The sequence below is a fragment of the Glandiceps talaboti genome, chromosome 12, assembly GCF_964340395.1.
Source record: "Glandiceps talaboti chromosome 12, keGlaTala1.1, whole genome shotgun sequence".
Taxonomy (NCBI): Eukaryota; Metazoa; Hemichordata; class Enteropneusta; family Spengelidae; genus Glandiceps; species Glandiceps talaboti.
Window position 1 is genome coordinate 23,363,092 of NC_135560.1, and position 20,614 is coordinate 23,383,705.

General features: G+C 36.1%; 1 protein-coding gene across 1 annotated transcript; it reads right to left on the reverse strand.

Moving 5' to 3' along the window:
- Window positions 1–1,689: 1,689 nt before the first annotated feature.
- Window positions 1,690–20,520, reverse strand: LOC144443421 (centrosomal protein of 120 kDa-like). Its single transcript, XM_078132890.1, has 17 exons — window positions 20,398–20,520; window positions 17,583–17,875; window positions 16,661–16,802; window positions 15,330–15,481; window positions 14,455–14,652; window positions 13,354–13,593; window positions 12,386–12,656; window positions 11,669–11,879; window positions 11,086–11,235; window positions 10,401–10,515; window positions 9,309–9,482; window positions 8,340–8,477; window positions 7,521–7,610; window positions 6,900–7,105; window positions 6,533–6,704; window positions 5,772–6,016; window positions 1,690–3,011 (listed from the first exon to the last, which is right to left on the reverse strand). Exons 1-17 carry the CDS (start codon window positions 20,441–20,443, stop codon window positions 2,771–2,773), a joined length of 3,084 nt encoding a protein of 1,027 aa, XP_077989016.1. The 5' UTR covers window positions 20,444–20,520; the 3' UTR covers window positions 1,690–2,770.
- Between the last annotated feature and the right edge of the window lie 94 nt (window positions 20,521–20,614).

Here is a 20,614-nt window from a genome sequence, read left to right on the forward strand (position 1 = left end):
ATTAAATATTTAACATTGAGAACGCCACAATTGACCGCATTTGCATTTCACATCAAGATAATAATCTTTATTTATACTGGATAGTTCTTTAAGCATTTAAACACTTGTCTCCCAAGAAGTCCAGTGAGGGCCATCCCTCATGGGTTCAGTGTTAATGCAGGAGGAAACCGGAGTACCCGGGGAAAACCTGCGTTGTTCGGTAGAGTCAAACTGAACGACACTCTTCTTACTTTTATTTTATTTATCGTGGTAAATTTAATCGAACCCCGACCGCAGTGGTAAGAGGCAAGTGGTTTAACCACTAGGCCACCGACAACCCTAAAGATAAGGCTGATATTCAGATAGCTGGGAAGGGTACATACATACGTACGTATGTACGTATGTATGTATATGTATGTATGTATGTATATGTACGTACGTACGTACGTACGTACGTACATACATACATACATATACATACATACATATACATACATATACATACATATACATACATACATACATACATACATACATACATACATACATATGCATACATACATACACATACATACATACATACATACATACATACATACATACGTATAAGAAATTGGACGAATTCTACAGTTGAACACTTTGTGTAATGATCATATTATTAGTACATACATATCCATACATACATACATACATACATACATTTACATACATACATACATATATACATACATACATACATACATACATACACACACACACACACACATACATACATACATACATACATACATACATACATACATACATACATACACATGCATACATACATACATACATACATACATACATAAGTGCGGTTTTTTCACCACATTTTTACCTCTAGACACATTACACTATAATCCGAAAGTACATAATGATAAGTAACACATTTTGTCTGGCATAACACCGGTATTGACATGGAGTCAAGGACATGGAGACATTATTTATATATTTCTTACATTAGCTTGGCAAAAATGACACGGATCCAACTGATGATAACCTAATGAATCTACAATCATCCATAGACCCTCTATCATGGTGATAGAGGGACTGTGGATCATATTAATACTCGTCTATTAAACTAAACTATGACCCTTTGCTCTACCTCCATGATAGTCTGTTGCAGCCTATAACGACCAGTATACCCACAGGCACTTGTTTTCCGAGATATGCCTCAGAATATTTCTATCAGAATACAATAATAGCGATAATATAGATGTGTTTAGCCAACTATATATGAAAGGGGTAAAATTAAACTTGCTTCTGTCATTGCGCAAGTTCACTCACAGCGAAGTAAACACTTTACTATAGTCTGAGATTTATGTAAACACATGCAAGTAGAAAATGTAGATAAAGATAAAGTTAGGTTACTTCTACAAATATGTGACAGAAAATGAAATAAGGACATCATAGATCAAAGTAAAAACACTTTATTTTGAAATCAATCATAATTAACGGACGAAATGAATATTTGATAATAGTACCATGTAAATCATTCACATATGAACAGAACACCAACTTAATACATAGCAAGAAATTTGGACAAAACAAAACTTGAACACTAAATGAAATTAATTTTGATAAAAATATGATATTTAACATCTAGTAGAACCACTTGTACAAAATAAATAACATAAAAATTGATTGACAAACATTTCACATTCATAAATTTGGACATCATATTTACTATTGAGGAAATTTTTGACATACAAATATGTACTGGTCTCTCTACGTATTAAACTACTAAAATATATAATTTCATCTCATTCTGCTTTCAAGTAAAGTTAATCCACATGGCAGTAAAGATAATTGGCGGTAAAAATCTGACATATCAAAGTGTTTTGATTATAAGACATATAAATATATAATGCAGATTTCTAAAAGTACACAGTGGCAGTGCTATCAAAGTATTATGTGAATGGTTTTGGGTGATTCCTAAAGCTACACTAGATACAACTGGAACATTTCTTGAAAATGTTTTGTTAGGTACAATAACTTACTCATAATATCGTACACTATAAATTAACCAAAACTTGCTCTTACCAGAACTAGCTCCTGGAGCAATGCATGCTGGGAATATTTCACATCCAACATTGCAGGCTGAATGATTAGTAGTACCTTCGCGACAGGCTATCACTGATTACAATGAACAGACCTTGTAAGCCAATTTTTCATGACTTGGAAGAAATGTACTGAGTGACTTCGGGCACGGGGTTGTTGGAATCTCACTTCCCCAAACTCTTATCTAGCTGGTTTCGTAGATGAGCCCCCAGCAGTGGGAGTCTGGGTAACCAAGACTATGGTTTCCAAACTTAAAAGGGTTTATAAGAAAATCCAGACGTATGAAAACAGTATCAAATTTCAAATGTAAGAATTCTTCTACTGACTGCGGTCTAACAAATGTGCACCTATAACTTACAATGACACAAAGTTTTATCAAGTTATTAAAATATCTCCTATATATACAAAACAGTGTCGATTATTACATTATGTTAACAATCTTTTTCTCTCTCTCTAAACAAATCACAATTTTTTTGCCGCAGAAGAAAGTTGCATGATGAAAAAAAAAAGATTCACATCCCTATTCTCTGTAAGATAGTTTATCCCATGCAACAACAATAATAGGAATATACCATTTTTATGCTGATCTAGGTGGTTTGAAACAACATAATATTAATACAGAAATGCGACTGGTTTATATATTTTGCTTAAATTCTATTTTTCATTGATCTACGCATGTATAATTTATTTTTTAATTTGCTTTCTTGGCAATAGCCTCTCGTATCTGTTTGTCGAGTTCTGTGATGATTCTGTCATGGTGTGTATAAACACCTGTTCTTAGGAGAGTATCTCGTTCTTCAATTAACCTTGCTACATGGTCATCAAGACTTGAATCTAGATCATCTTGTCTTCCAGTTTCCTGTTGATGTCCATTGTTAGCTGTGGCATCTTGAGGTGTTACTTGCTTCTGTTGTTGTATTTCTTGTTGAAATCTGCCAAGAAAAAGATTCAATGAATAAATATTACAGCCGTGATCATGATATTAACAGCCTGGAATCCGTTTGTCTTTCCAGTCACGTTGATTGGAAAGATGAATGTAAAAAATGCAATCTGAATGGATTCCAGGCTAGATATTAACAGTGAAGTAAGGAATATGTTAGTTATTCTAGTTAAATTATGGGAAGCAAGAAGTCAGGGTATGGAGGTCGGATTATTACTAGAGAGTCCATTAATATAGAAATTGCATTCACACATTAAATGATGTTGGGGAGGGTATCTTGCATGAGATATGGGGAGGGTACAAATGTATCTTGCATGAGATATGGGGAGGGTATCTTGCATGAGATATGGGGAGGGTATCTTGCATGAGATATGGGGAGGGTATCTTGCATGAGATATGGGGAGGGTACAAATGTATCTTGCATGAGATATGGGGAGGGTATCTTGCATGAGATATGGGGAGGGTATCTTGCATGAGATATGGGGAGGGTATCTTGCATGAGATATGGGGAGGGTATCTTGCATGAGATATGGGGAGGGTACAAATGTATCTTGCATGAGATATGGGGAGGGTATCTTGCATGAGATATGGGGAGGGCATCTTGCATGAGATATGGGGAGGGTATCTTGCATGAGATATGGGGAGGGTATCTTGCATGAGATATGGGGAGGGTACAAATGTATCTTGCATGAGATATGGGGAGGGTATCTTGCATGAGATATGGGGAGGGTATCTTGCATGAGATATGGGGAGGGTACAAATGTATCTTGCATGAGATATGGGGAGGGTATCTTGCATGAGATATGGGGAGGGTATCTTGCATGAGATATGGGGAGGGTATCTTGCATGTGATATGGGGAGGGTATCTTGCATGGGATATGGGGAGGGTATCTTGCATGAGATATGGGGAGGGTATCTTGCATGAGATATGGGGAGGGTATCTTGCATGAGATATGGGGAGGGTATCTTGCATGAGATATGGGGAGGGTATCTTGCATGAGATATGGGGAGGGTATCTTGCATGTGATATGGGGAGGGTATCTTGCATGGGATATGGGGAGGGTATCTTGCATGAGATATGGGGAGGGTATCTTGCATGGGATATGGGGAGGGTATCTTGCATGAGATATGGGGAGGGTATCTTGCATGAGATATGGGGAGGGTATCTTGCATGTGATATGGGGAGGGTATCTTGCATGGGATATGGGGAGGGTATCTTGCATTAAATATGAGTCCTTCATTACAAAACATATATCTTTATGATTAGTAACATGTCTTTTATCTCTTCTTCCAGAACTGAGACACTGTACTCTAAATCTTAATAAATAAGTACTGGTTGTTACTTAATATTATTTCCATGAATTACACACCTATTTCTTCATCCATAGACCCTCCACCAATGTGGCGGGTCTATGCTTCATCAAATTTCAACAACATATGGCGCTATTAGATTCTATTTTTTTCTTACAAATTAGACAGCTGTTATCTAGTCCATCCATGAGTTAGGGAGCTGTTAGCTTGTCTATTTTTAACAAGTTAGGGAGCTATTACTTTTATGATTTCCACAATTTATGGAGTTGTTAGCTTCTCTGGTTTTTCAACAAGTTAGACAGCAGTTACTTAGTCAAATTTCCAAAAGTTAGGGAAATGTTTAGCAGGTTCTTTTTCCATGAGTTAAGGAGTCAGTTTTCACCAATAAGGAAGCTATTGCTTAGTTTGTTTTCAACAAGTCAGGTCACTTTTGGCTCTTTCATTTGTCAGAAGAGTGTCACAATACCTTATTGAGATCATGTTGTTAACTAAGGAATCAAATGATTGTCATTTTTATGACATGCCTAGGTCATAGGTCATAAAACAATTCTATGTCATTTTTATGACATCCCTAGGTCAGTCACTTATATATCATGCCTAGGTCAGTCATTTTTATGACATGCCTAGGTCATAGGTCATAAAACAATTCTATGTCATTTTTATGACATCCCTAGGTCAGTCACTTATATATCATGCCTAGGTCAGTCATTTTTATGACATGCCTAGGTCATAGGTCATAAAACAATTCTATGTCATTTTTATGACATCCCTAGGTCAGTCACTTATATATCATGCCTAGGTCAGTCATTTTTATGACATGCCTAGGTCATAGGTCATAAAACAATTCTATGTCATTTTTATGACATCCCTAGGTCAGTCACTTATATATCATGCCTAGGTCAGTCATTTTTATGACATGCCTAGGTCATAGGTCACACAACTCTATATCGGGGGTGCGTTCGATGCAACCCAGGGTGCCTCGAGGCACCTCGAGTTGCCCCAAGTTGCGTTCGACTACTACAAGACGTCAAACTCGGGGCGCCCCAAGTCGACCCTCCTCATGGAGCAGGGGCAGCTTGGGGATTGGCCTGACCTGACTTGACCCAAGATGGGGACAACATGTGATTGGTTATTGTTATCAATTTCCGTAAGAATTATACCGTACGGTATTTTGAGGATATCTTTCCACATTTAGTGAGGAAATAAATTTTCACTTCAAATTGTCTAAAATATTTTGGAAAGACGGACCAAATTATTTATCGTGAATCACAGATTTAATTATAGGCTCCCAGGGGTACCCCAAATGCAATAAAATGCGTTCGATTTTCCGAGGTGCCCAAGTGACGTCAGTAACCCTGGTCTGAGGCTCCCCGGGGAAGCATAATCGAACGCACCCCAGGTAAGAAGAATTTCAAGAAAACAATGAAAATATTTCTCCTACTTGCTGAGTTCTCCTTTGATTTCTTCCAACTCTTTCTTTTCTGACTTGACCACTTCTTTTTCTTCTGCCGCTAGATATCTAAGCCTCATATGTTCCAATTCTTGTTGTTGTCTTTTTAGTCTGGCCTTAGCTTCAGCTTGTTCTTTCTGTTTGAGTCTTGCCAATTCTTTGAGTGCTCTCCCCCATTGTTGTTTGTAATGGATCTTAGACTTGGTGACAGAATCCAGCTTTCGTTCAAGTTCCACCTGAAAATTGATAGTTTGAAATTGTTTTGAAAATATTGTCAGCTGATACACAGTTACTAGAAAAATCAAGGTAGACTTTTTTCTGCCTTCAGTACACTTATATTGATTACTGTTATCAACTTAAAGGAATAGTCCAGTCAGACTTATTTCTGCCTTTAGTACACTTGTACTGATTACTGTTATCAACTTAAAGTAAAAGTCCAGTCAGACTTATTTCTACCTTTAGTACACTTGTATTGATTACTGCTAGCAACTTAAAGAAATAGTCCAGTCAGACTTATTTCTACCTTTAGTACACTTGTATTGATTACTGCTTGCAACTTAAAGAAATAGTCCAGTCAGACTTATTTCTACCTTTAGTACACTTATATTGATTACTGTTATCAACTTAAAGGAATAGTCCAGTCAGACTTATTTCTGTCTTTAGTACACTTGTATTGATTACTGCTATCAACTCACATATGTTAGATATATCCTTTATCAGTTCAGTCATTAATTGCTATGTATTGTATTTACCTTTTCTAAAGTAAGAAGGTTTATTTCTGATTGTAATCTAACTTCTGGCTTGGTGTTGATTTGTTCACGATATATTTGAAAGTCTTTTTCTTTCTCTTCTAGTTTCCTTTCCATTGTTACCAGCTGTTCTTGTAGACGTTGCTTCTGTTCCTCCAAATCACTCACCTTGGATCTATATCACAAACATTAAGTAACAAAAAGAATATTTATTTGTTTACAGCAGTAATGAGTCAAAAAGGGCTGCTTTACTTGAAATGTTTGACCAGGAGCAGAAAATGATGCAACATAGGAGCATGGCTTATATAAAATAAATAAAATAAATAAATAAATAAACTTTAATGGCTTTATATATGACAACAATACTCACCTTTCTATCTCCACTTGATGTACACAATCATCTTTCATTCTATGAGATGCATCTTTCAGTTCAGCCACTTTTCTTTCATAGTCTCTCTGTAAATCTGTCCTAAGTCTCATCACTTCAGCTTCATTGGCTGCCAGTTGTCTTTCTCTCTTCTCAACATCAGCTATCGCCAATCTCAGTTGTTCCTCTAGTCTACTGTACTCATCAACCTAATGTTATCAAAAATTATCAAAAATCCACAAAAAAATAGGTCAAGCCTTGAAAAAAATCATTAAAACATTTACATTGCAACCTCTATCATCATGATTCCATCAACATATTTTGTAACTTAGTGTATATATTTCTTACAGAACACTTGTTTTCAGATAAGTTTTTGTTTTATTTTATTTTCTGTTTTGTAGTTTTATATGTGTGTCTGGGCCATTGGATTAAGACTAGTTCCACTGAACTATTTCCATGGCCCTCACCAGGGAGGGTGACCATGCAATATGAAATAATGTTTTTGTCATGTACACTTTCCCAGTCTAAGTTCTGTCATCCTTTTTGGTGAAAATAAAATAAAATTACAACTCTCAATCACAACAGTAAATAAAAAATGAGAAGGAATAGTATGAAAGACCTCACCTTCTTCCTAACTAAGAGTTCTCTCTCTTTATCTCTTCTCTTCCACTCCTCAGCCAAAGCTCTCATGTGTGTCACTTCTTTTTCTTTGAGCTGTGACAAAAGATATTGATAATTAACAATCTAATAACATATAGTAAGTTTCTTTTATCTGATGCAAGTTATTTGTAGTACGATACAATCAGAAGTGATTCCAGTGATACAGGAAAACAACATTTCTATCAAATACTTATATTTTTCTGTACTACAATACATAAATGTTCACATATAAGTGATGCCTGAAAGCATTCTCTTTGCTGGTCCAGGTTTAGATCACTTGACAGGTATAGTTTGTGTTCTGCAGTTCTTTCATAGTCCAAGAAAAAGAAAAAAAATTGTAAACAGTTCACAGTTCTTGTTCATTTAAGAATAGAGACTCAGGTAGGAAGCCATAGGTTTTATGGTAGATTGAGGCTGTTGCGTAATGCGCTGATAAGAATGTATTATTATGTGCCTTGCATGTATTCCCCCATTTAAATAACAGATAAGGTACCCATACCATGTTATGTTTTCATGACTGTTTGTTGGTCAATTTATTTGTTAGCAGAATGGATGGATCTTTTTTGAAAAATTACCCATGAGACAAGCACCAAATGAATAGATTTTGGAGATCAAACTGCAGATCTAGTTTTACATGAAGATTTTAGTGCAGCTAGCATAGGCATTGAGCTCTAACCCTTGAGGGTGCCCTTTTATATTTTTGAACAAAGGGTATGTTTTCATCCTGAGAACTGAAGCAGTATGCATGCTACTGCATGTCCCTCTAGTTAAGTTGCTATTCACCTGTTGTTCATACAATTCTTCTTGTGCTTCTTTCCACATTTCTAGTTCCATAGCTGCTTTATATTCCAGTGTATCTCTGGCATCCTTGGGTTCCTCACTTACTTCTTGTGGTTTTGGTTTCGTCTCTACTGTGGTACTCTGTATGAGTAAAGACGTGAAAAAACTCGTCAGGTTTTTTGTGACAGTTCTTCTTATACAGTATAATTGTTACGTTACAAATACTACAGAATCATTTTAAACTCTTTTTTGTGGGTGAAAGTTTTTCCAAGAATAGTAACATTATAATAGTAACACTATGACTATTCATGACTCCTTAGCGATTATTCCATTCAGTGTAAAACATCTCTCATGAATATTTATTGTTCAACCATGAATAATCATTTTTGCTATCTCCCATGATTCAACAGCCAACAGTAAAGATACCCTATAAAGGCACAAAATTAACTTGGTGTTTCTCTGAAATATTTTCTGAGAAAAAGCAAATATTTTCAAATTACCAAAGATTTATTAATGAAATCACAAGTAATTGTAAGTGATGTAAAATCATGAAATTACTCTCCAGAACTCAAAAGTTTATGAATATGTCTCTATTTCCTGGAGTGGTTTTCCCTTTTAACATTTGAGAAATAAAATCATATGATAAAGGAAGATCACACAAAATGGTCTTTGATTCTATACTGGTAGATCTTAAAGTACATAATCTTATATTTTTGTACTTGCAATAGTGTGTCCTCTAATCCAATTTGACCTGTCACTGATACATATCAATCTCTTGTGACCCACCAAAATTTGGTGTACTCCTGTGACCCCCCAAAATTTGGTGTACCCCTGTTTCTCATTGTAAAGTGATCCACAAAAGAAAAATAGTTTTATCATTTTGACCCATAACCAAAAATGTTGTCCCTCATTAGAGGGAACACTGACTGCAACCAAACTTGACAGATACTGATAGTAAAAGTTGTTGTTTACCTGAGATGGTTCTGTACTGAGTATAACCTCCCTGGTGTTGATATGGCCATAGTCTTCCAAACCCAGCACTATATGCAGTTCACATACATGACGCTGATGACCATCAGTAGATTCAACAGATACCCTCTCACTACAGATCTGTCTCCAACCCTCAGGTGACCCTTCAGCTTTGCTCTGAAAGACAAATAATTCAATTCAATCTATAGCTGTACTAGCTGCATTTGGAACATTTTGTTAGGTACAATAACTTACTTAGCTGAAATAGTGAACAGTATTGCATACTTACAGCTACCCTAGCTCTCTGTTAGATATACTTAGCTGAAATAGTGAACAGTATGGCATACTTACAGCTACCCTAGCTCTCTGTTAGATATACTTAGCTGAAATAGTGAACAGTATGGCATACTTACAGCTACCCTAGCTCTCTGTTAGATATACTTAGCTGAAATAGTGAACAGTATGGCATACTTACAGCTACCCTAGCTCTCTGTTAGATGTACTTAGCTGAAATAGTGAACAGTATGGTATACTTACAGCTACCCTAGCTCTCTGTTAGATATACTTAGCTGAAATAGTGAACAGTATGGCATACTTACAGCTACCCTAGCTCTCTGTTAGATGTACTTAGCTGAAATAGTGAACAGTATGGCATACTTACAGCTACCCTAGCTCTCTGTTAGATGTACTTAGCTGAAATAGTGAACAGTATGGCATACTTACAGCTACCCTAGCTCTCTGTTAGATATACTTAGCTGAAATAGTGAACAGTATGGCATACTTACAGCTACCCTAGCTCTCTGTTAGATGTACTTAGCTGAAATAGTGAACAGTATGGCATACTTACAGCTACCCTAGCTCTCTGTTAGATATACTTAGCTGAAATAGTGAACAGTATTGCATACTTACAGCTACCCTAGCTCTCTGTTAGATGTACTTAGCTGAAATAGTGAACAGTATGGTATACTTACAGCTACCCTAGCTCTCTGTTAGATATACTTAGCTGAAATAGTGAACAGTATGGCATACTTACAGCTACCCTAGCTCTCTGTTAGATGTACTTAGCTGAAATAGTGAACAGTATGGTATACTTACAGCTACCCTAGCCTTGTCAGCATTCAATATATTTGAAAGTGACAGTCTTGCTATTCCTAGTAGCATATCTTGTGTCATTTTGTCTCTATGCCAGACTTCAACCAATAACGGAATCCTGAAAGATAAGATGGTAAATGAAATGTTGTGACATTAGAGGGGAGAAATGGGAAGATGTGTTGAGTCATCAAACTGATGAAATATGGGCACACAATATTGAGACTAAATCAGTAGGGAAGTAACAGGAGAGTATCAGGAGAGTAACCTAGGTGGTCTGCACTATTGGGGAAGGAGTTAGGGGTGCCAATCATAATGAATATGCAGGTATTTATGTAAGTGACAAACAGTTTTGAATTTGTGTGCCATGCTGCTTAGACTGCTATCTAAAATGAAACAGTGAAAGTGTCCTTTTAGGAGGCCATTGTCTAAAGTTCTTAAATGTAAACCATTAGCATCTTGGGTATTTGGTTGGTTGGTGCTTCATTCAAATATTTCTTTTGTTCCAACTTTCATGCATTTGCACATACACTGTATTTTATGATGTCATGTCTTTGGGTAGTGCGTTGTCAATATTTTCATACCCCTTGTCAAAAACTTCAGGAGGCAAAACAGTGTCTCTCTCTCACTGCACATCTCTCATTGTGTACATGGAAAGAATGATGCTAATACGAATACATGGGTTAATTACCTTAGAAATGTTTCCTTGAGTTGTTGAGGAGCTGTGGCAAAGTCAAATGCACAGAAAGAATGTGGTAGTAGCACTTCTGTATGGCGTCGTACTTCAACCGGTGGATGGGTCATGATGGGAGCTGAACTGCCAAAGAATGGATATGTGTACCTGCCAGTAGAGAATAGATAATAACAAGTTGAGAAATGTGTACAAGCCACATATTGGAATGTGTTTTGATACTTAACTTTCTTATTTTAGACCTCGAGAACAAATGCTTATCTTGGGAGTTAGGTATGGGGTTGAATGAGATGGGGGCTTGACATGACAAGTACTTGAAGTAAGTATGACCCTCCCATTCCCAGGGATACACAATTCTATCTTTGTGGAAGTATGAATTAGATGAAGTCTACATGGAAATGGGACTAGTACTGGTAGTAGTGATACAATTTAAGTTATATATTGTGATATGTTAAATTTTGTGTTATGTATATCGTCTAAAAATGAGTAAAAATTTGGTCCAGGCAAACTAGCCGTGTTCTCTTTCTAGTGAAATTGAAATCTATTTGTAATATAACCTTAACCCTAATATGACAAAACTTACCTTAGAAAGATGTTGACAGCTGTTGGAGTGTCCATGTCTTTAATACTTCTCAGATCAATGGAAAAACAAAAATGGTGTGTGGCTGCATCAATGGCAAGAATAGGATGTGATGTACTGCTGACTGAGTTCTCATCTTGCCTTGGTCTTGATCTTATAATCTCACCACCATCATAGTCTGTTTCACTTTTACCGACATCTTTGGTTTTCTCTCCTGTAAAAGTGAAAACATATGACAACTGAAAAATCTATAAATTATGGGAAATATTATCTGATTACAAATTGCAATACAAAGACACTCCATGAAAAGTATGCAATAGAGATGGAATTAGTCTTTGTTCTCAATCTCACTACCAGACCTGTCAAGAAATGGCGCCCTCTAGTGGCATACAATAGTAATGATATCAGTGAATGACAAAGGTCAATGAAAGAAGTGATACAAACACCAAGGTAATAATTTCATGATTTCACATAGTTGTTTAAGAGTTTCTGACACTGCCGATTAGCAGATGGATACTAAATTTTAGAAAGACACATATATGTGTAGACATCATGATATACACACAGCTGTACAACACCAATATTGTAGGCTCATAAAATTAATAAACTCAACTAAATGAATACTAATGAATATATACATTATTTACAAACTGTCATAATAGAAACAAAATGTCTTGTATCAAAAATAGATTATTATTTTCATTTCAGATTTCATCATACCATGTGATTTTTTCTTCCTCTTGTCTTGTTTATCTTCTTGTGTTAAACTACTTAATTCATCAGTCGTAGTTCCTTTGTCATCTTCTATTGGTGTGTAACTTCCCATACTATCAGCAGGCGAGTCAGCTTCTTGAGGGCGCTCTAACTTTTCTGGTGGTGAATGTTCTTGTTTCTTTTGTTTTTCATGATGTGCTTTAGAAGGTGTACTGATCTTTTCTGGTTTTTCTTCTTCTATGATTCTTTGTTTTTCAGGTGTGCTGGGAGGGGGTATCTATTTGGGATTAGGATAGATATGCATTTTTGTATTTATTCAACAAATACACAGTATACTACACTGATATGAGAGACAGACTGTGGTATCATTTTCACTTTTATAAAAATCAAGCAGAATATTAATGTGTAAGACTAGTCACTACATGTACTATTTCATTTGTAATTAGATGTTATTCCATAATATATTTCATCATTCGGCCAAGGAAAGTACAACTCAGCAGTAAACACTGGAATTGTTAAAACAGCTGGTTGCATAGTAGCGATTTCTTATTTTTTATACATATTACCATATATAGTAAATGATTTCATCAGATTGTTTTACCTTAATACCATATATAGTAAATGATGTCATCAGATTGTTTTACCTTAATACCATATATAGTAAATGATGTCATCAGATTGTTTTATACATACCATATATAGTAAATGATGTCATCAGATTGTTTTACCTTAATACCATATATAGTAAATGATGTCATCAGATTGTTTTACCTTAACACCAGGTTTGAGTTCAGCCAATTGCAAGTGAAGTATGCTTCAGGAAGTTGAATACTGTGAATATCTTTTCAATATACAGCAAAAATTACGCCCCAAAACATAAAATCTAAGCTTTGTGTACCTTTTAAAATAAGCAATAACTGTCATGAGGATTGAACAATTTTATCAATTTACTTATACTACATTAAGTAACTTACCCCAGGTGATTTAAGAGAAATTTCTTCTCTTCTTAAAGAAACTGAGACACCAACCACAGGTGCCAAATCAATAGGGACTGGTGGCAATTGTTGTTGGGTTTTCAGAGGTGGTATCAGACGAAAAGCGCCCTCAATGGCCACTGGTTGGGTAGCAAGAAGATGTATGTTTTCTTGTTTCAATACTCCAGTAAGTGGTATATCAGAATTGCCAAGGGATTGGTCACCACAGCAGAGATGAACCTGTAAATGTCCATTATGTGATTTATTACATGCACTTACAGTAGACACCATAAATTGGATTAACCATACAGGACACAAGGTGATGCATAGACCCTCCACCAATGGGACACAAGGTGATGCATAGACCCTCCACCAATGGGACACAAGGTGATGCATAGACCCTCCACCAATGGGACACAAGGTGATGCATAGACCCTCCACCAATGGGTTTATGGATGATGCCACAAGCACTTGAATCAATCTGTAAGATTTTAAAAAAAATATGTATGGTAAATAAGACTTATTTACCACACATATTTTTTTTTAAAATCATACAGATTGATTCAAGTGTTTGTGGGTGATGCTATAAAATTTGGATTCAAGGAAGCTGATTAGCTGACCAGTGTTTAATAATACAAGTCCTTTGATCTTTCATATTTATAAACTGCTAGCATGGATCTTAGGTTCTAAAAGTGGTTCAATGTTTTTCACAACTCATGTTACATTAATGGGATAATTACTGATGCCTTCATAGGGTTTGAAGGACTTGGGTTTTCCCCCCTCTACCACCCCTGGCATTGTAATTTCAGCAACATGCCATACTTTGTGACCAAACACAGGCGGCTGTAATATTGCCACCTTACCATATGATATCACTTGAGTGATCTAGATTTTCTCTCTCCATTTTTGTGTCAGAGCCAAAATAGGATCATTCATAAATAAAGAACAGACTAACAAAGGATCACCCTTATGTGCACTCTATCCCATAATTACAGTCATTACAAGCACTTCCTCAATTCCCCGGCTGTGAAGCAGAGATATAAGAAGCTACAACAACAATTGTATCTGGTGACCTTCATTAACAATTGATGCTCTACTTACCTGTATGCTTGGTTGGTTACCAAAGTACATTTGAAGGGCATTAGCATTGCTTCGTACTCTGACTGATGCCCTCTCGGCAGGAAAGTTAGGATTTAATAAGTCATGGAATGCTTCATTTGTTACATCATTTCCAAATAGCGAAAAGTAAAAAAAGAAACCACTTTCTCTGGCAGGTAATGGCATTGTAGAAGGTACCAACTGAAAAATATATATGAGTTCTATCAATATAATGAATATGTGAGATATGACAAATGAAGCCAAGACAACTGTGTCTACCATACCTGTGCTAAGTTTGCAGCAAAGCCTACAGTAACAGACAAGACAACTGTGTCTACCATACATGTGCTAGATTTGTAACAAAGCCTACAGTAACAGACAAGACAACTGTGTCTACCATACCTGTGCTAGATTTGTAACAAAGCCTACAGTAACAGACAAGACAACTGTGTCTACCATACATGTGCTAAGTTTGCAGCAAAGCCTACAGTAACAGACAAGACAACTGTGTCTACCATATCTGTCTGTGCTAAGTTTGCAGCAAAGCCTACAGTAACAGACAAGACAACTGTGTCTACTATACCTGTGCTAAGTTTGCAGCAAAGCCTACAATAACAGACAAGACATCTGTGTCTACCATACCTGTGCTAAGTTTGCAGCAAAGCCTACAATAACAGACAAGACATCTGTGTCTACCATACCTGTGCTAAGTTTGCAGCAAAGCCTACAGTAACAGACAAGACAACTGTGTCTACCATACATGTGCTAAGTTTGCAGCAAAGCCTACAGTAACAGACAAGACAACTGTGTCTACCATACATGTGCTAAGTTTGCAGCAAAGCCTACAGTAACAGACAAGACAACTGTGTCTACCATACCTGTGCTAAGTTTGCAGCAAAGCCTACAGTAACAGACAAGACAAACATGTCAGTACACCTGTCCACTGGACCAATCTGGTAGTACCCTTCCATTTCATTCAACATTGGTAGCAGAGACTTTGGGTCTAATTCTTCATCAGATTCTGGTGGAACTGAAAAAAAGAATATAAATATATCTTCAGACTGCATACCAATCTGATTAAAATCTGATGTAGAGTACGCAATTTCTTTTTGGCTGTTATGTTTACTGTTGATTGTTCTTTTGGGAGTGCTCGTTAAATACATCTGACACAATACTGGGTTTCCTGTACCAAATCTCGTACTTATGAGTAGCCAATCAGAATCCATCTTACAATATAACACTCAACATTCGAAATTGAAAGAAAGAGAATTACCGAACGATAACGATAACATTATTGTCTGCATTCTGTGCTCATGCTCTTTTTGAACAGTGTGCTCTGAAGTACTGTACCCGTATGTTTCGGCACAGTATGCATTCTCATTCGTTGAGTGAATTCACTCAGTGCTTAGATTTGGTAAGGGAAAGCATATGGTATTGTTTCAGATGTATGAAAAGAGCGTTCACAAAAGAACAAACTACAGTAAACATAACAGCCAAAAAGAAATCGCAAAGTGTTGTACACTACATTGGATTCTAACTGGGCCAGTTGTGTCAATATGCCATTAACAACATCTGCAGAATAACATCTCTGGAAACATCCCTACTAAATCTTGGCGCCATCCAGCAATTAGGTTTTTTGAGATTTGACCAAAACGTCACATTTTAGACTTAATTTGCATGTCCATGGTGAACAATTCTTCAACTTCACATTCAAAGAATTATTTCCACCAAATTTTATGCCAATCTGCAGTGTAGTTTTTGAGTTTAAATTTTTTACAGTTTTCGGTTGTGCTAAGAAAGAATCATAGAGTCTAGGTCCTTGTTTATTGATATATCCAAATTCTTATTTCTAGGCCATAGCCATGAAGTGAATTCCATCATGTGGTTTCATTGAAGCAAAAGTGACACATTCTAAATACAATTTGTTGTTCAAGTTACAAGAAATACTGTATAGTCATTTTGTAGACTCTCTTGAGGCATCGCTATAACACGGAGTCGTAGTAACACGCCAACAAATGATTAGCCCTATGACGTAGTTGATGAGGGCCCACAGTACAAGGATATTCTAGTACAATTATGCTGTAGATATCTGTACATACAAAATAGCTGATAGTGATGCTCCCAATGACTGGTGAGAGAGTCTAAGTCATTTTGTAGAGACAAAAAGACATTGTACTCCCCAGTTTATTCAGTTTGTTTGTTTACTTACGTTGTCCTTTCCTTGGTGGTGCTGACCTGGCTTTAAAACTGTCATCTGGAACCTGTGTATCATTCTCTAAGCTGATACTGACTCGTAATTCTGGTTTGAGTCGTGCATACTTTGTATTTAGTAAAGGGTACCACTTGGATTGCTGTGAAAACAAATTATTATTGACCCATTATTAATATTGCCCCAATCCTGGGGAAAGGGAGATTAGGCCACGCCCACAATGGCTGATCTGTCAGTCAAGGCAATACCGAAAACATTATTGCATATTGTATGCAAATCATATGGAAATGATCATACAATTGGTCTATGAACACAAATCGCGTGAATGCACAGTAGTATTTTTGTTGTTTTGGACAAACATATATGTATCGGTAATAAGAAAAGAACCTCATGAAGTGTGAATGCCAGTGTGAGTACGCCATACATTGTTATACTGGTATATATAGCAAAAACTTTGTCAAAATGTAGATTCACATTTATTGTTGCATTTCATATCAGACTTGAAACAAACACTAAATAGGTTAAAATGTCTCTTCATTTGCATAATAGTAAAAAAAATATGAATTCATTTATGTGGAAGTGTAGAATAAATTTGGAAAAAATAATGTATTTTTCATATTTGATATCATGATACTTGTACATGGGTAAAGCAAGACATTTGTTACATGCTTAAATTAGTTGTGGACCATAAGTTTTAGACTTTAGCCCAGACATAATTGAGACATACATGTACATGTTTTTGTTGTTTAAAATTTGTATTTTATAAAATCAGAAATCAGTATAGCTGCTGGATCTAGGACTACTCTAGCACTTGTGCTGTTCTTTTTGGTAGAGCAAGCACTGGTGTTGCCACAGATCCAAACAGAAAGTAACTGGACCTACCAGTGACTACACAGGTTAAAGAGAAAATAACTGGACCTACCACTGGTACTTTTGCTGGTATGTCTTCTTGGAAAGCTGCTGTTCTTAAGTCTAGCATCACATAGCCAACATTTTCTCTGGCGTTGGTCAACAAGTCAACTGCATAACATTGTAACTTGATGGGGGTTCTTTGCAATCTATGTTGATGCAATGCTTTCTTACTCAGCTCCCAAGCCAATTCTGTGGAAAACTCTGGTGTTTCTGTGTGCTCTATTGGATCTGTTGCAAGTAACTCTCCATCAAATCTGGTTTCAACAACAAGTTTGTGTTTGGGTCGCTTAGGAAATCTTCTTCCTACTCAAAATATGAGAAAAAAAGTATTAATACATCTAGTATCTATCTATCTATCTATCTATCTATCTATCTATCTATCTATCTATCTATCTATCTATCTATCTATCTATCTATCTATCTATCTATCTATTTATTTATCTATATATCTATCTAAAGGACAAATCCCATAGATGATGTTCACAATACTTCTCCACTTATGTCCATCCTGAATAACTTTTTACAATTCAGCAACATTTTATCCTGAGTTCAGAGACAAGTATTACACAGTGTGCCCTCTAATGAAGGACAACAACTCTTGTGAATCACCACATAGTAAGAAATTGGGGAACACCAAATTTTGATGAATCAGTGGTACATAAAATTGACTTTACAATGCACACTAAGTATGTACCAGTAATTACAAGTAATTGCATTTGTGTATGCATACATGATACTAAGATTGGTATTTGCAGCATAGGACTAAGGTCAATATCAACAACATAAACATACATGTATGCAGAGGAGTATTCCATTATAGCACAAAATCATGTGAATGCATTGCATGATAATATTTTCACAAAACCTACTGTTTCAGATAAACATATGTAATAATAACAGAACCCATAACATGTTTATGTCAAAGTGGGTACACAGGGTATTTGCACTTATGCGAGTGGCATTTTCTGCTGCACTTTCACTTGCTAAGTTTGTGAAAATATGGCCACAGAGAACACTACATGCACTCAGACAAATACCCTGAGTACACCGTACTTGCACTCACATGACATGAGATTCTGTCAAATAATTAATTTATTATCATTCAATTTTTCAACCAATGGAATTTTAGATATTGGTGCACTTGAAGGACACTGGGCCTAGACTTTCCATCATTTTTTGCATACAGGATATCGCCAATATCAAGGTTGCCAATCTAACATTCTAACTCCAATTTCAAAGTCGCTTTCTTTCTACCTAGGTTCCAAACAAACTATGGTGGGGTAGGGAACATTATGTATCTGGTTTTCTTTTCATCAGCTTTGATAAAGTTCCATTACAAACAACACCTCTTTCAAGACTAAATTCAATAGACTCGTTGCCCATTCCAAAATGCACTGTGTGTCACCCAATACAACACCATGTATTCTGTACATGCAGAGGGGTTTGTGCACATGCTACTCAGGGGGATGATTGTTATTTGACTGTACCCTGGATTTACTAGTAACAACTTTGTCTGCCACTGATGGTATTTAGTATTTGTTCTATAAAATAACTCACAATTCAAGAGGTCGATACACATGTAGGTATTTGATAAAAGTAGCCCCATAAGCAAAATCTTCTTATGCAATTGGTGTTGGAAAGTGACAATTGACTGCAATATTTGTTGAAAGCAGTAAACACTAAATATTTCATTAACTTGTCGTTGGATTAGTGTTAATACCAGTGATGATTTCCTAGTACATTTGAAAACCTTGGTAGCATTGAGGGAAAGCAGGTAAACTAGAGATTTTAATACCATGTATCATCATTTTGTTAGAGAATTAAAAACCCTGATTTCATAAAATCATGGCAGTGGAATCACATGGCGTCCCTATACCTCTGTTTTTAGAGTACTGTGTAAACATCCTGAAACAGATTATCAGATATCATGATGAAATAACTTCAAGATTTAGAAATCAAGTGTCACTTTTCTTTCCTCATTTATAACAAATTCGTAATTTATTGTTGAAGCATTTCCGATTTAATGGTCAAACAGATTCAAAAATTGCAAACAGAATTTAAAAGGCATGATACAAACATGTTAGAACTTGTTGAAAGCAGTTCTGTTCGTTTGACTCAAATAATACAAATGGGTACTTTTAAACTGATAATATTAGAATTTTGAGACAAGAATATACAATTTCTTACTTATTAAACATTTAAAAGCTGCTCTTCCTTGCATGGATCACGTAATTAGAACAAAATGTAGTTCAAAAGGACATGCAAAACGTTCAACATGTCAGACTTTACACCTCAGCAATTGTGACGCTTGTGAAATTGAAGCGTTTGATACCAAACAAAGTAAAGCATTGTCTTAATTGTGATCTTGAAATATTACATTGGAGATTCAATCTATCTTATCTCAATCTTCATGTTCTCCCTTGCTAAATCCTTTAGCGGTAGATTCAGTAGCAAGGTCGGAAAGTATTTTTTTTTTCAAAATCGCGGTCACTTTCAAGTTTCAGTTCACTGCCCATGGCCTGACAGAATGTATACTGTCCGTGTCAGAAAATAGATATTTTTTGATAGCTAAGTTATCACCATACACGACAGAGAGCCATAAATAAATAAAATATGATAATGGGTTATATTTTGTGAATTTCATAAATGTTTGGTATTGCTGGAATGGATATTTCTGAGGGTTCATGCTGCATGCTGGTTAGTGGACATACGCTATACAGGGTTCATAACACAGCGTAACGCGTATATAGCAACATGCATCTACACGATCATCCCGAAATTATAGCATTTCAGTCAAAATCAAGAAAAGAAAATCGAGACCTTACCGTCGAGAACGGATACAACAACTAGGTACTGTTCTTTTACCACCATTTTGCGATAATAATGCTGCTCGTACTGGTTATTTTTGGGATAATGTGTGAGAGCTCCACTTCAACGTTTCAAAGTTTGAAAACAGCCGCCATATTCAGGTCAAAGTTCAAAGACGACACGGAAGTGTGTTCCTAATATCGTGTGATCGGTGACGTCATATTTAAAACTCCC

What these genes read in the sequence shown, in the direction of transcription:
- LOC144443421 (XM_078132890.1), bottom strand. Translation starts at nt 20,443, where the DNA reads ATGGTGGTAAAAGAACAGTACCTAGTTGTTGTATCCGTTCTCGACG. An exon ending in GCTGTCAACATCTTTCTAAG is followed by an intron (nt 11,236 to 11,668) that starts GTAAGTTTTGTC and finishes CTCTACTGGCAG; the next exon opens with GTACACATATCCATTCTTTG. An exon ending in ATCAAAGGAGAACTCAGCAA is followed by an intron (nt 3,012 to 5,771) that starts GTAGGAGAAATA and finishes TTTTCTTGGCAG; the next exon opens with ATTTCAACAAGAAATACAAC.